Here is a 16,528-nt window from a genome sequence, read left to right on the forward strand (position 1 = left end):
CAGCCTTGGCTGGAGTGGCCTGGTCAGAGCCTGGCACAGCATTTGGGGGAGTCTCCTGCTGTCTGCGGTGGGGGCTCAGGCTCTTCTCATTAGCCTTCTTCCTGCTCTGGGGCCTGACCGCTGTGTGTACAGAGGCCTCCTCCTGCCCATGGAGAGGGATGCCCAGTGCCTCGAGGTCCCTCGAAGTCCCACTGGCTGGTCTCTTCTGGTGGGTGGGCCTGGTGGTCTCTCTCTGCTGGGCTGGAGCCGAACAGGCAGTGAGAGGGGTCTGGTGGGTGCCTGAGGACCTAGGCCAAGGCCAGTGCACACCAGGCCTCCTGGCGCAGGGTCCTGCCGAGGCCAGCCTGGGGGCCCAGGGCTGCGGAGGGGAAGGCAAAGTCCTCGGGCTCGAATTTGAACTCCACGTGGCTGGGGGCCAGGGGGTCATCCGCCTGGCCGGAGGTCTGCAGGGAGAGCATTGGGATGCATTGGAATGCAAGAATGGCCAGTTGGCCTCGCTTGGGGTAAGGAGACCTCAGGACCAGGCCGTTTGCCTTAAGGGGCTTCCTCAGGCCCTGGAACTGTGGGGGACTCCTTGAGATCGGCAGGATGACACATGTGGGACTCAAAGCCCGGCGTCTGCCACAGGTCAGCTGCTGGTACCAATGACCACCTGTGTGCCCAGCTCTGAGCTCCTGGGAGAGGCCCTTGGGGGCCGTGATGGGGGTCTGACCTGGTCGGGGAGTCGGGGTTCCCTGAGGAGGCACCCGGGAGCCAGCTCTGGGCACCCCACTCCGCCCTACCTCCCTTACCTGGGAGGTGACGCTGGACCCGGGGCATGAAGGTGATGCCAGGCTTGGTTTGGGTTTCAAAGTAGCCGCTGGGCTCTCAGGGTCCGGGACGGAGGGCGGCGAGGCTGTGCTGTTCCCTGAACATCCTGGAAGGTGGGGCATTTACTGAAGCCGTCAGATCGAGCTGCACCGGTCACTTAATGGGAGGGCCTGGGTGTGGCATCCTCAGCCTGCCCTCCTGCCCCTCACCACCCGCCGCCCCCCCCCCCGAGACCAGACAAGACCAGGGCAGAATCAGGGGTATTTGCACTTCAGGAGGACAATGCTTGAGCCAAACATGTAACTGTCTAATGGTGGAATTTGAGACACTCGAAGTGACTCCGCGGGGCAAGGGCTGGGCATTGGGCTCCCTCCCGGAATCCCGACGGGCCCTGGCCCCACGCACCTGAGGAGCTCTTGGTCTTCACAATGTTCTTGGGTTTCCGTTTCCGTGTCTGGATACTTTCCTTCTTCATTGCCAGGGGCCGTGGCACCTGGCAGGGGCAGGCAGGGGTGGGCAGGGGCGGGTGGCTGGTCCCGTCCCTGCTCACCCCTGGGCCCCTTGCATGGCCACGTGCCCTAATGTCAGCCCCGCGGAGCCGGCCCCTCCAGGAGCCCAGCGTGTCCTCAGAGCCCCGTTTGGGGAGCTGCTGGCCCTGGCATGGCCCCTTCCTCCAGGAAGCTGTAGGGGCCGGGAGGTCGTCGGGGGCAGACAGCACACCAGGGGGCCTAGCCCCTGTCCCAGGCTGAGCCTCAGTGGGCCCGCCAGTACCTGGCAGTCCGTGGGGGCCACGCGGGAAACACACCGCCCCCCCTGCCCCCCGCCCCTCCCGCCCCGCCCTGCGCCCCGCCCCGCGCCCCGCCCACGCCCGCTCACCCCGTGCAGCTTCATGTAGAGCCCACAGGCGTTGCACACTGGCTCGCCGTCCGCGTTGCGCCGCCACAGCGTGGTGGTGGTCGTGTGGCAGTTGGTGCAGCAGAGACCGGCGCGGCGGGACGAGGACTGTGGATGGGGGCGGGGAGGCCGGCGTGAGCGGGGCGGGGGGTGCCCTGGGCTCCACCACCCGGAGGGGCTGCGAGCGGGACTCAGGACTGACCGGCAGCCAGGCCCGGGACCACGCGAGGCCGGCGAGAAGGTGTTCGGGGCACTGAGGTCGCGAGGTCTGCCCCTGACAGGGACCGCCTGCATTCCCTGGAGCTGTGACTCCACGCACCTCGAACCCTGGGACGGGTCACTTCACCTATCTGGGCCTCAGTTTCCCCCCCAGTAAAGAGCGGGTGAGAACAGACCCACCTGTCGTGGGGTCAGGACCCCATGAAGAACCTAACACAAAAAGGCAACTGCTTTTCTGTTGCTCTCTCTTTCACGGCCAATGCTGGGCCTTCACCCCAGGCTGCTAAGATGGAGCAGAACCCCGTGGGGCCACAGGGTCCCCCCCTGGAGCTTGGGCCCCAGGGTAAGCATGCAGGGCACCTGCCTTCCAAGACAGGATCTAGCGCACGTGCTCAGCTCAACCACTCTCGGGCGGGCGGCGGGCTGACCCACCCGCACCTCCCTCGTACTGCTCACTGTGTCGCATGTCAGAGCAAGACTGGACCCATCCAGAACCTTCGTGAGGCCCTGACATTCCAGAGGCCTACCTCCTTCCCACATCTCCCTGCAGGACTGACCCCCAATTCTGCAGGCAAGGCCCAGACAGCACCAACCCCAGGGATCCTGAGAGAGTGGGTCATTTGGGGCTCAGGAATCTGAACCTAACAAGGCCTGGGAAGGGGCTCTGCCAAGCTGGTGGGCTGGGGTGGGCCTGACACAGGGGATCTCCTACCTGCTCAGGATTCCGTGAGCTGCCAGAGCCCAGCCCACCCCCCGTCCTGGCCCTCAGGTGCCCGTGAACCTGCTCAACCCTTCCCCCCACTTGCTCTGAGCCCCCGGTCCAAGTCCCTGGCTGCCCACCGGACCACAGCGATGTGATGCAGGGTCTCTGACCCGTTCTCCCCATGGCACCGGCGTCAGACCGGGCCACATCCGATCCGGTGTTTCAGTGGCACCCTGGGGCACCAGGCCAGAAGCCCATGAGAACCCCGTATCAAAATCATCCACTGGATGTGTTCTGCAGGATGGAGCCGGGGGGCAATCAAAAGTGAGGGGGCCGAATACAACCACAAAAGGAGTGTGTCCTCGGTTACGAGTGGCAGACAAGGGACCGGGCTCAGCTTTCCCATCTTTCAACCGTCTCTAGGACCCTTCCTTCTGCAGTGGCTGAGCATGGCAGGCCTTGCCAACCATCTCCTGCACACCCCTCTCCCCCAGGCTGTGGTCAGCTGGTCGAGGGTACAGGCCTGCCCCTGGGAATGGCCCGGGAGGGAGAGCGGGAGCTGGTCTCAAGCCCTCTGCCCAGCCATCCCCAAGAAAACTCAAGACATGAAAATACCTCCTTGCCCTCCCCACCTGGAAGGTGTGGAGGCTGCCATAGGCTACAGAGAATTCTGCGCTATTTAATGAAAGGCTTGGCCTCCAGACTCCAGCCAAGACTCTGCCCCAGGCTCTGGGACAAAAGGGCCAAAAGGCAAGGAAGGGACAGGCCTTTGAGACTCCAGAGGAAGACTGGGCCAAGTCTCCGGCCCGGGTGGGGGAAACCTCATCCTGATGTCCAGCCTCCCAGGGATCTCTGGCGGTCTTCCTGGGGGCACCTGGGGCTGGACTCATGCGCGAGCTAGAGTGGACGAAGCTGGCTCCCAGCTGAGGCCCCTGCAGAACCGGAAGGGAAAGGTGGCTGCAGCCCCGGCCAGACGGTGGAGTGTGCTTAGAGGCAGGAGCCTGGACCCGGAGTCAACCAGGGTCCCCAGCCTGACCCTGCCTAGAAAGCAGCTGCTTTTACCGAACACGATTTGAGTGTCCTCTCCCTGTCCCGTCCCCCTCCCTGCGCTGTCCCTCTCTCCCATCTGTCTCTGGGGTGCCAGGAGCTATGCCCACGGGGGGTGGTGCCCCCTGTCCTCGTGAGGTGGGGTCCCTGCCGCCCACAATCCATCCACCTTCCTAAAGCGGGAGGAGGCCCGGGGACCTGCCCTAGGCCCCAGGATGCGCCGCTAGATGTGAACTTCGGACAAGCAACAGGTACTCTGAACAAGTGTGCCTCCAGGCAGTATTTGGGACATAGTTACAGTCAAATGCTAGTTGCTGTTTATCTGAAATTCCCATTTAATTGAGCGGTATTTTATCTGGCACCTCCTGCTGCGCCTTCACTCTCCCCTTCCAGCTGGGACCCTCAGGCACTTCTACCAATCTCAGCTCCCTTAGAGCTCATACTACCATCCCACCTTCCAGAAAAACCCTACCACTGTTGAAAGATGGGACTGCCACGCCTCTCGCCTCCTTGGGCCATCAGCCCCTTCTCACTAAGTCCTTCCCGCGGGAAACTCGAGTGGCTGGGGCGCAAACATGCCCGCGCGAGCCTTGAACCCAGGCTCGTTTTCGGTGGCACTCGCGAGCGCACACTCAGGCTCGCCCCCCACAAACGTCCCCCACAATTCCCGTGCGTCTCAGACAGGGACCCACGGGCACGCAGCGCCCGAGACACAGGCGTGGAGGCAAAGGTGGGGCCCGCGCCGTGTGTGCGTGTGGAAAGCAGCCCCAGGAGCTCGTGGACGTCACTCTGTACCCTGCGAGCGTGAGGGAAAAATCGGGAACCCGGATTAGGAGTGAATTGCTTTTCAGTGGACATAAATAAAAATTAAGAAAATGGAAAACAATTTCAAAGTCTTTGCTCATTCATATTTTCCTCTTCTCTCATCAGGCTGAGCGGGACAGATGGGACACGAGGCCAGAGGCGCCGGGCGGGCAGAGCCGCCTCCCTCAGCTGAGCACATGTCAGGGACGTGTCCCCGGTGCTGTCCCTCCCCGCCTGTCCTTCCCCGCCGCCTGGACAAGCAGCCCGGCCTGGCCACTCTCAGGGCCTCCTCACGGCCAGGCCTCTTCTGGCTGAGTTTTGTTTTTCCTTTTTGGTCTGTTCTTTTCAAAAGAAGTTAAGCTTCAAAGCCTGCCCCTGCAGCAGAGCTGCCCTGAGCTCTAGGCCCTGCAAGCACCCGGATCCGAGTGAAGAATTCAGGGCGGTGGGCAGTGCGGAGCCAGGGGCGGGGCTGGCCAAGAGCAGAGGAGCAGGGGGCTGGCGCTGCGCGGCTTGCAGGGCTGAGGCGAGCGCGCACAGGGACAAACACTTTGGAAAGTAAGTACCTCGGCTCCCAAAAAGCACCAGAAAATGGCCTGATTTGAGCAGGTCCTCCCAGGCTCTTGGAAAAGGATACGTGGTGGACACTTAACCTGATACCGCGCGTGTCCCCTGCTGTTCAAGGGCGAACCTGCCAGGGCGAGTCTGCGAGGCGGGCCGTGCAGGAAGGAAAACCCAGCGTCCTCGTCAAGGTCCGGATTCGCTTGGTGAAGGCTGCCGGGCCCCCCGCGGCACTGGCCACTTCCCGAGCATCCCCTGGCCTTGGCCGTGGGGCTCGGACGTGCGGGGGGTGGGTGTGAGGGGCTCTAGAGCACCTGGTTACGCATGCACGGACGCAGCAGTCTGCAGAACCACCACTAACCTACTCGTCCACACTGACAGAAGCCTCAGGTCAACGGCTCTAGCCTGGGACGAAGGATGCACGTGGGATGCAAAGGGCAGAACGGATATGAGCTCCTGCTGGGAGGGGGACGCGTGCCTATTACTGATGAGCTTCTAGAACTTTCTTAGTCATTTAAAAGGACGTTAGGACAGTTGTCTCCCAGGGCATCAGTTCCGGCCACACGTGAGGGAGAGTGAGGCACTGCTGGGGGCAGGTCTGGGGCCACTGGCCAGTCCCCCCATGGCTGGGAGCCCTGTGGGCCGGGCTCTGGTCCCAGCACTCTCTGAGAACCTCCGAGTTTCCGCATGAGCCTGGCCCTGCCGGGACCAGCCACGGGGAAGCGGTGGGGCCACCCTCCCTGAGTGCCAGGCAGGAACCCAGAAAAAGTCAGAGGAAACCCTCACAGGACAGCTCAAGGACAGACGGGAGAAGGACGGCTACGTGAACACCCCCCTGGATCCCAGCCCTGCTTGGCATATACTTCCTAGGCATGTTCCGCACTCAGATCTGCCTGGGCCTGGACACAGGGGTGACCGGGCTGTGCACCCTCTGAGGCCTGCCGCCTTGGGGGAGATAGGCAGGCACAAAGGGATTCTTCACCCCAGGAAGCTTCCTTAAAGCTCAATATTCTATGTCCCCCAGACCAGGAAGCGCAGACCTCACCAGGCCAGATGCCATGTCCTCAGCCAGTCCACAGAGCTGGCCAAGGCCTACCTAAGTGTCCTGCCTCATTTAATCTTTACAACACAGCAGGGGGACAGTGTGTGCAGGGGCCACGGGGCCAGGAGACCCAGGACAGGGCCAGCAGGCTCCTGGTGAGCACGAGGCACAGTCCTGCTCAGAACCCAGGGCCCACTGTGTGCCCTCCGAGCGTCTCTGAGCCCTGGGGGTCATCATCTGGCTGTTGTGAAGGTAAATGCCTCAATGCCTCGATGGTGGCCTGTCTGCTTGCCCCCAGCTCAGGGATTTCTGCTGGGAGGTGAGCCCTGTGCAAGGTGGGGGGCAAAGGCAGGGAGGCCCCTCACCTTTTCTTGTTTACCAGTGTGTCCGCATGGGGAAGAGTGGTTGGAGCAGGGAGGGGCTGCCGTCCCCCAGGACCCTCCTGCTGCTAGCCTCAGTTTCCCTCTCAGTGAGGGCCACATCAGACGCCAAGCCGCTGTGGCACATGTTGGGGTGGGGGGTGTGATCACAGGGACAGAGATGAAAGTGGGGGGGTGATATGGATTCTGAGGTATCCCCCCTTCCAGGAGGCACAGCGTGGGTGGAGGGAAACTGGGGGGCCTGCAGAGCCCCAAACACCAGGCTAGATCAGGGGAGAAGAACAGTGGTTTCCCCCAAACTGCCTGAGTCAGTCCTGCTTCCTGCCTGCCTGGTCTGGGGCCTTGGAAGGTCGGGGGCTCCCACAGCCCAGTAAAGGTGGGCTCCTGAGAACCATGCAGCCCGGGACTGGGGGCGGGGGGAACCAGCCCTCCACCCCACCCCCACTGGTCCCAGGCACCAGAACCGGCCAGAACCAGCTGACTGGCCCCGACAGGGCTCCTGCCAGCATTAAACCAGAAGGGAGGCACCCCCAGACACAGCGATGCCCAGACCGTGGACCCTGGAGCCACTAGGGCCTCCTTAACTTTAGACAGCTTGCAAACAAAGGCAGCCCCCTCCACTTAAACTCCGTGAACATCCAAGTTTGCCTGTGGGATGGTGTAGGAGCTTCTGGGGACTCTGCCCTGCTCAGGGCAAAAGTCGAGTTCCCAGTCCTCCACTCTGCACCAGCCACACACCAGAAAAAACCAAAAGTGAAAACAAGTTTTGTGCCTTGAGCAACCATAGACCCGGTCTCAGTCCCAGCCGCCTGGTGTCGGGTGGAAAGTGCTCCCCAAGAGGCAGGGCCCCAAAGCCCCCTTCTGTGTAGGATTTCAAAGTCCTCCAACAGAGCCAGCCCCACCCAGCAGCCACCCTCCCCGCCAGCCCCATGCCTGGGCCAAGCCACCCTGTGCCCCTGCCACCCCGGGAGCCCCAGGGCTGAGCCTCAGCAGGCTGGCTGCGACCCGGGGCGTGCAACCTTAAGTTCAGGGGCCCCTCGGTTCCTTTCTGTGGAGCAGCGGGGCAGGTCCTGCCCTGGGGCCTGGGCTTCCCCGCTCCCCGCTGTCGGAGCAGCCGGCTGCCCCCTGTTCCTCACCTCCCGGCCCGGCCCTGCCGCCCCGCCCTGGGCTGCCTGCACGGCGACTCGGCCGGGCCGCGCACTCACCAGGCGCTTCTGCGGGCGCACGAGTGGCCGGTTGACGCCATTCATCTTGTGGTAGAGGCCACAAGCGTTGCACAGGTAGTGGCCGGTCCCGTCGCGACGCCACAGGGGAGTGGACAGGGCCCCACAGTTGACGCACTCGCGACCCTCGCCGGGGAGCTCTTCCAAGAAGTCCGACACTGCGGGGACGGGCAGCTCGTGGGCCGAGGCTCCCGCTTCCCCCGAACCCACAGCGTCCGCTGCATTTGCCTTGTTTTGTGTGCACCTTGACTTTATTTTATTTTAAATCTTAACTTTACACACAACAAAGTTGGTGGCAGATTAAAAAAAAACTGGTTACGGTTGCCTTTGTAGGGTGGGGGAAGGTTAATAAATCAAACCTCCGGGTGCACAGCAGGGAACCGGGTGGAACTTCCCTCCCCTGGGGAGGCAGGATCCTCAGCATTGGCAGAGGGAGGCGGCCGAAGGGCCTTGTTCTCGGCAACACGGGACATTGACAAGGGGCCGAGTGGATGGGGACGTCCCACAGGTGTTGTCAGCTGCGCTGTGGGGGTGACCACGATCATCGCCAGAACAACAGCGCGGTGGGGCCTCACCGCCCACTTGGGGACCCACGCGGGGGGGATGGCAGAGACACTGGGCCAGGCACCCTATGGGGGCGGGGTGGGAATCGATCATTGTGGGGCTGCCCTGGGCTCCCGCGGAGGGGACCCCGCTTCCTGCGCGGGGGAGCCAGCAGGGCCCAGAGGCTGCTGGAGAGCGGGCCAGCGAGGCCTGCTCCAGCGGCGTAGGACCTGGTCCCCACGGGCAGCAAACGCAGGCCAGGCATGGCCGCAGGGGTGAGAAAGTGTCTGGGTGCGGGCTCCTCACAAATCTCTGCCTTCCAGACCCAGAATCCGATTATCCAAATTTATACCCCAGGGGGAGCAATTGAAACCAGGTCACAAATTAGAATACGTAAACATTCTAGAACAGAGATGAATGTGGCGGCTTACCTAAATAATCCAGTATTTTGAATTTTATAAAAATCACTTCCAAAACTTTCCGTAAGAGCATTTATGAGGTCGGCTCTAAATCGGCACATCCAGAATGTGGGGCTCAGATGAGTGAAAGGTAAGAACGCTTTCTTACTAACTGTAAAAAAGTTCAGAACCCGCGTTTTTCATCCCAAGGAGGGTGAGCTAGTGGCAGACATCTATTCTGCCCGGGGTTTACTTGGCCGGGAAGCGTTCGTAGGGTGCGGGCTTGCACCCTGGTAGCACCAGCACCCCAGTCTCGCACTCACCGAAGGTGGTTCTGCGGCCGGGGAAGCCAGCCGGGTGGCTCTGTAGGCCGTGCAGGACGCTGCCGTCGAAGGGTCCGGAGGTCCAGGACGGGGCCACGTCGGTGCTCACGTAGGCCGGGTAGGCGGTGGGGTACGGCGCGCTCACTGGCCGGCGGAGCGGGGCCGGGTACTGCTCGCGGGCCAGCAGCGCGCCCTGGTAGGCGCCAGCGTCCGGGGTCCCTGCGCCGCCACCGCCGCCCGGCCCTGGGGGGCTGTGCGGGAAGGGGAAGGCGGTGGGTGCGGCCGGCTGAGCGGCCGGCGGGTGCGGGCTGCCCGAGCCGAAGGCCGACGAGTCTGCTGCCGCCGCCTGCGCCCAGCCGGGGTGCGCGGCCAGCCCCGGGGCCTGCGGTCCCGGCTCACACGCCGGCAGGTAGGGCAGCATGGAGGGGACGCGCGCGGGCGGCACGAACACCGCGGAGCCGGCGCTTGGCGCGTGCAGAAACGCGCCCGAGTCCGCGTAGGCGGCCTGGCCGGGGCTCGGGGCCAGCGCCAGGCTCTGGTACATCTTCCCCCGCGCGGCCTTGACCTGCAGGGGAGAGGGACGGGCGTCGAGTCCGCGGCTGCTGCGCGCCCCGGGCGGCGCCCGCGCTCGTGCCGCGCGCCCCGCTCCGCCGCCGGCCGCGGGGTCAGAACGGCGGGGCGCGGGTGGCCCCGAGCTGGCGCGGGACAGCCCCGGCGCAGCCGCGGCGCCGAGCTCACCTCCTGCACTGCCGGGCCTCCGAGCTTCCCGGGGTGGGCTCGGCAGGGGCCGAGAGGGAGCGGCCGCACGTCCTCGGGGCCTGGGCGCGGGGGCCCCGCCGCGCTGGGAGCGGGAGCCAGGCCGGGCCGGGGCTGTCCCGCGGAGGGCGCGGCGGGCTCGCGGGCCGGCGACCAGAGGGCTGGAGACTGGGAGCCCGGGGCCGCGCCGTGCCGCAGGGAATCCCGGGCGCCCCGCCGCCGCTGCGCGCCGCCCCGGCCGGCCCCGCTGCCCCTCCCTCCCCCCCCTCTCCTCCCCCCCTCTCCTCCCCTCCCCTCTCCTCCCGCGGGGTCAGCGCTGGGGCTGCGGCCGCTGCGCCACGTGACCCGAGCAGGCCCGGCTCCCGGGCTCGGGGGGAAAGGGGTCGCGACGCGGGGCGCGGGGCGCGGGACACCCAGCGCTCCGTCCTGGCTGAAGCGGGCGGGAGGGAGCTGCCGGTGCTCGGTGGGGCCCGGGGCTAGCTGGGACGTGGAGACGTCCCTAAATTTGTTCCGGGGCTTCGCGGATCCGCACCCCTCCCTCCTCGCCAGCCCGGCTCCACCGAGGCTGGCCCGGTGTCCGGTTGGGCTCCTGCGGACGAGCCAGAGAGCCGGTCAGCCGCGCTCCCGCACACGCGGCGGTGGGGCCCCGTCGTTGGACGCGGGGCCGGCGCCAGGATCCGGCTGCCATGGGGACGCCCAGCTCAGTGTCCCCGGGCTCCACCCGGGTCGACAAGGGCCACCCCATGCGCGAAGTGCAGCCGGAGTCCCACAGTTTCCTCAGTTTCTGACCAAGCAGGGCAATTTCAGGCTCGATCCCAGCGTGGGGGTGGGGGGGGCAGGGGCTTGGCGCGTTGGTGGGAGCTACCCGGATACCTGGATGCACTCCCTTTGCCCCAGTTCTGCTCCCTGCTCCCCGCCGCCACCCTTAGGTGGGACCTTTCGCCTGACCCTGGCGATGGGGAGCAGAGTGGGGTCACAGGAAGATCTCCTCCAGAAGCCAGAAATGTGGGATGGGTGGGAGGCCACCAACGTCATGGAAGTGCCCTCTGGCACTCCCTGGGTGGACCCCGTGGTGGTAGCACTGCCGCAGAGGGGGCCTCCTGGGGCCTCAACAGGCCCCCAGCCCTCTGAGGGGACAGCCACAGTGGACGCGGGGTGACGCTGGCTGGGCAGGAACAGGGCTTACCAGGCGGCCCTTGGCTGCGGTGCTCAGGGCTGTGAATGTTCCTGTTTATAGCAACAGGCCCTTAGCCCCTCCATGGTGGGCTAGACCCCAGGGACTGTCAGCCTGTGGAGGGTGCAGTGGTCCTTGTACCCCTCTCCCACACTCTCCCGGCTGAAAGCAGGCAGGGATTTGGGGTGCATGTTGAGGCATATGGGGTGAACCTGGCTGGGCTGCCCAGGAAGGACGGTTTTGGAAGGGTGGCAGGAAAGGCTCCCGCTCACACCTTGGTTGGAGATGCCACAGAAGTTTCCAGGGCAGGCCCCGGACTCTGCACAAGCCTTGTCGGGATGCCAGTGGGAAGGGGAGCAAGTGGCCTTCGATACTGCCCCCCACCGCAGTTCCCAGCCCCTCCCCCACACTCCCCCCCTCCAACCACCTGCCAGATGGACTCCTGTGGCACACTACCTTCTGGGATCTGAACCGAGGGGCCCCTCCTTGCCCCCACCCCTCTCTAGACTTCGCCACTGGATGTCTTTCTCTCTTTCAAAGTGGGCCCCCAACAGGTGACCCCATAATACTCAGGGCCCTGGAGACTCTCTGTACCGGGGGACCTTGGCAGCGCTAGAGGACCCCGAAGCGGTTGAACCCGCACAACTCTTCCTGCACTCAGAGCCCCGTTTACTGAGACAGTGGATGTGAAAAAGGAAGCTGCCTCACCACTGGGGGTGAAGACAGGGGAGACTAGGGAGACCTCACCCCCACCCCCAAAAACAGCAAGCCTGGAATCCGGCCGGGCTGTGGGGGCGGAGCTTGTATTTTGTACCAGGAATAAACTCCAGTCCTGTCCTTGAACGTGAATCCCAGCATCAGTGGGCAATCGGCTTTGTCCTCTGATGTTTCCTCTTAATCCTCCCGTCAATCTTGGGATGTAGATGACATTATTATTCCGAGTCCCAGAGAGGTTAGCTCACATGCCCAAGGTCACACAGCTAATAATTAAGCCAGGTAATTAAAACAAAGGAAGGACGCAAACTATTCAAAAGGGAGGCGATCTCTGGTCGCTTTTTCTGTATTCACAAATCTCTAAAATGGACATGTATTAGTTTTACAATTAAAAGGCTGAGACTCTTCTCCCAGGAGAATATGTGTGTGTGGGGGGGGGGGGGTGGTGAGGGCTGCAGGAGCTACCTCTAAACCCTGGTCTCCAAGGAGGAAGTTTGCTGCTCAAAGCCTCCTCCGTGCTGGGGACACCACACAGGGTGGTCTGTGGGCATCTGGGGCTGAGCTGCGGTGCGCCTGGGACCACAGCACCCCCCTCCCCGAGAGCTGGGATGTGCGCTCACCACCCCGAGCAGTGGAAGCAGAGGCTGTGGTGGTATCCCCCACCCCGCCAGGCTGCACACCCTGCCAACCCTCACCGGCCTGGGGGGCGGGTGGCCACAGGGTGGGAGGGGGCGCTGGTTGTCTGTGACAGCGTCTGGACATCTTCACAGATCTCTTCTACTTGAACCAAAAAGAAAGGCATCTCAGTCCAAACTGCAAAGCCCAGGTCCTTCCCCACCCCCACCTCTGCCTTGCCCAGCCCCCCCCCCACCTCCCAAGATGACTTTCTGATAGTAAAGGACCTGTTCACCCTTCTGTGCCGCTGCCCCTCCTCCGAAGGGAGCCAGGTGTCCCAGTCCGCTAGGACCTCAGTCCCTTTGCTAGCCCACCCAGCCACAAGCCTGCCTCTCCCTTAAGCCTTTGCCCACACTGCTCCCCAACTTGGAAGGCCCTTCCTTTGCCCTCTTCTTTACTTGCTGAACTCCTACACATCCCTCAAGACCCAGCTTGCAAATCCCTTTGTCTGTGGCTTTCCCTGATGAATTGCCCTCTCTCCTCCCTTGTGCCTCATCATGTTTTGTGGTCCATTGGCCGTGTTCCTGCTTTGCCTCCTTAGCAGACACTGAGCCTCTAGGAAAACTTTGGAACCAGCAGGTCAGAGCATGAATGAGAAGCCATCAGATCTTCAGGGCTCTGCTTTGCCATCTCAAGGCTGTGTGACCTTAGGTGAATTACTTTTCTCTCTGTACCCCTTCTGCTCTGTAATGTGGGGATGATGGTACCAGTGGGATGAGGTTCCCAGGAGGGTACTCTGTGGGCACTGGGCTGAGGGAAGCCAGGTGAGGGGAGCAGAGCCCCGGGGCCCAGGATCTCAGCTGCAGTCAGTCTGTGCTGCGGGGTCCCTGAGAGCAGGCCCGGGGAGGGGCAGGAAGGAATTTCAGCCCTAGAGGTCAGCTGTGACTGTCCCTGCCGGCCGCCAGGCTTCCCTCTCTGGAGACCTGACCAGGGTGGCTGGCGGGGGGGACCCATCTCTGCTGTGGGACCCCACCCCCGTGCAATAAGAGGTTTGACCATTAAGGCCCTGGTGACCAGGCGGAGAGGAGGGCTGTGAGGAGCTGTGCTCAGGGGCCTTGGGGGAAAAGATCGCCAGAGCCAGGATGGCAGGAGGGGTGGCTGCCTCCTCCCAACCCTGGAGCTCAGGAATTACTAACTCCAACACATCTAGGGACAGAAAAGAAAACAGTCCCCATTGTTTGCGGGGAGAAGGGAGGGTTAGGGCCTCTGAACCTGCTCCCAAGAGGGACCCAGGCCTTGCCTTGCCTTAAGACTGAGGGGCGTGGCCCCCTTCCAGGGATGGCCTCAGGCGGGGTTCCTGCTGTGCTCACACTGACTTGTGGTCCAGGCGGCTGTCTGTCCGCGCAGGGGAGGGGTGCAGTGCCCAGGAAATAGGCCCTGGGGGGAGGGGCTGTGCCCGTCACCCACAGGAGTGGGGTGGAGCTTGGCCTGCACCGCAACCCCCAGGGGCTTGCCCCTCCTGCGAGTGTTGTGGGGGGCGTTAAGGAAAGGAGGCCTGGGGGGACGTGGGGGGGTCGGGAGGGGCCAGGAGCTCAGAGGTCCTCCCCAGTTATTCAGAGAAGCCCCATGTCCCCTGTCCCCAGGGTGGTGAACAGCCAGTTCAAAGCCCTTTCACGGAACTCTACCTCTGAAACTAGTAATACACTGTATGTTAATTAATTGAATTTAAATTAAAAAATAAAGTAATGCACTAGAAAAACAACAACAACAAAATCCAAAGGCCTTTCCCTGCCCTCCGAGTAGGCCCTTCTGCCCAGGCTGCACCCGCGAAAGACTGTGACCCGGACTGTCCCCGGAGCCCCAGAGCTGCCGCTTGGAGGAATGGGGTGGAATCCACCTGGAAGATTCCAGGGTTTCCCCACCACGCACAACTCTGAACCACACAACTCAGCCCTAGGGAGGGGGGTCAGGGAGGATGGGGACCTCGGGGGCAGGGCTGGGAGGGGTGGGGGCAGCCGGGGGCGGATTCAGTGAGGACAGGTAAGGGGACAGCCGTGTTCTCTCCAGCACGCGCTGGAGCTCCAGAGCCCGAGGTGGCCCCAGGCCCGCGCGGACCCCTGGCTTGTGCCCCCTGCGCCCCGAGCTGGGGCTAGGCTTGCTACTGCTGTTGACAGCACCCTGGTGCAGCCTGGGCCTGGAGTGTCCTGTGTTTTAACTCCTCTAGGGCTCTCAGCCATCTGGTGGGTGGGGGGTTCTCACTCCCATTTCATAGATGGGAGAACTGAGGCCTCCACGGAAGGACTTGTCCAAGGCCAGGGCTGAGCAGAGGCGGAGGCGGGATTGGAGCCTGGCTCCTGGAGACTCTGGGCTCCATGGGCTGCCGCCCCACCGGCCCACTTCGGGGCTCCTCCCGTTCCAGGACCCTTGGGCCCGCCCCGCCCTCCAGGCCTCGGCCAGCAGGAGGCTCCGGGCCTTATAAACAGCCTGCACTGTGGATGACCCAGAGGGGCCTCGGGCCGGCTGCCGGGAAAAGGGGAGCGGGAGAGGAAAGCAGTTCGCGGGCCGCCGTATCATTTATGTAACCTAATCTGGTTTCAAAGCCCCTTCCTGACGTCCCTCAGCATTAAACCCGGCAGGCCAGGTCACCAGACAGCCTACTTAGAGAGGGGTCCTCTGGGGAGGTACTTGAGGCTAGTTTATTTTCGGGGAGATGTAATCACCCTCTGAGGGGCTTATCTCTGTTCGGTGGGAGCGGGCGGTGTGACTGCAGCTTTGGCAAATGTCCTGTCACATGATGAGATATTTACGACCGGCTTCCAGGCCGCGGAGCTCCCCCGATAGGCGTGCCCCCAGGGAGGGCGTTCTGGAGCCACGGGGCAGGAGCAGGGACAGGGGGTTGGGCAGGGCCAAGGGTGCCCCGGAGCTGGCCATCGGGCAAGGGTGTCTGGTTCCTCTGGGCCCGAGGCCGCGGAGGATGGGCAGGGGGACGGCTGGCCGGCTCGCAGCCCCTCGCATCTCGGAGGTGTAAATTACTTCAGCATGAGTGACATCACACGCGGTGCCTGGAAACCCAGCTGGGCCGCGGGTAATAAAACAGCCCGACTCCCAGGCCAGCCTCAGGACGGACGGACGGACGGACGGCTGCCCGTCAGATCAGCTGCCAGCCTGACCTTGAACAAAATCGTGTGGTTCCTGGGACCCCTGAGGCTCTGTGTCCCTGACTTTGCCAGAGCAGATGAAAACAAAACCATATGCTACCCTGTGGAATTAAGCTCCTGACTTGAAAGTGACGCCCCAGGGCTCCCGGCCAGAGGGGCTTCCCTGGCAGGGAAGGCGGCATTCCTGGCCAGTCCTTCCCTAGACCGCGGTTTTGCCCCAAGCAGGTCAGGATGCAGGATCCTTGTTGATCGCCCCCCTCCCCCATTTTTGTGCATGAAGTCTTGACCCACCCCCCAAGGGCCCTTCCCCTCTGCAAACACTCCCCTTCAGCTCGCTGCCTTATCTGGAGTTGGAAACGCCTAGCAACCCACACACTTAGACGTAAGAAGTGGCCAAGGTGGTGGGGGTCTTGGGAATTCTGTTTGTAAAAATTAACCCTGGAACCGTCTGGTGATCCGTGCCATGCTTCATCAGCTGGCTCTAATGCTGGTGTGGGCCTACTGCCCACCATCCTCACCTCGGGGGCGGGCACGTCCCATCCCTGCCTCGGCCCGCGCCCCTGCCCGTGCAGCTCCCAGCGCCGTGATGAGCCGGGCTGCGTGGGACTCACATGGGTGACCTGGGCAGCCCTGGCCGGTCAGCATCGACAGGAGGATGGCACAGTCGATTTATTGGGCTGTAGATGGGGCTCCCTCAGGACATCAGGAGACTCACATCCCGTGCTCCGGCATGCACACGAGGTCCCGTGTGGCAGCGGGAGCCACGCGCCAGCGAGCACAATCCCAGCGCCGCTTGCTGGCAGCTCAGGCGCCCACCTGGAGCTCAGCTGCACCAGCTGCACCTGCTTCCCTCCTCTCTGTCTCAGAGGCTCGGAGCAGGGGACAGACTGCCCTCACTTGGGCCACGTGGGTGGGAGGTGCCGGGGTCAGGGCCTCACCATGCCCTGCCCTTCGGCTCTGGGGAAAGCCCCTCTGTTCTGTGTGCAGAGTGTCACTGAGGCCCAGTGGGGAGGGTTGGGGTTCTTATGGCCGTTGTAAGAGTCTGTGCATGGTTTGTGTTCCTGGGGCGGGGGGGAGGCGCTGTGGCTGGCCGGTCTGCTTAAGGCCTCAGAGGGAGGCCTGGGGTGCGGAGCTCCTGCCCTGGGCGCTGGGTGGTGACGCTCTCAA

The 16,528-nt window shown here is 63.4% G+C and overlaps 1 protein-coding gene across 1 annotated transcript; it reads right to left on the bottom strand.

Annotated features, from left to right (window-relative positions):
* Nucleotides 1-287: 287 nt before the first annotated feature.
* GATA5 (GATA binding protein 5) lies at nt 288-9,488 on the bottom strand. Its single transcript, XM_035025676.1, has 6 exons — nt 8,945-9,488; nt 7,663-7,838; nt 1,687-1,812; nt 1,216-1,303; nt 792-916; nt 288-443 (listed from the first exon to the last, which is right to left on the bottom strand). The coding sequence occupies exons 1-6, from the start codon at nt 9,486-9,488 to the stop codon at nt 288-290; spliced, it is 1,215 nt and encodes a 404-aa protein (XP_034881567.1).
* Nucleotides 9,489-16,528: the final 7,040 nt, after the last annotated feature.

The sequence above is a fragment of the Mirounga leonina genome, unplaced genomic scaffold (genome assembly GCF_011800145.1).
Source record: "Mirounga leonina isolate KUSES-001 unplaced genomic scaffold, KU_Mleo_1.0 Mir_195, whole genome shotgun sequence".
NCBI classification, from domain to species: Eukaryota; Metazoa; Chordata; class Mammalia; order Carnivora; family Phocidae; genus Mirounga; species Mirounga leonina.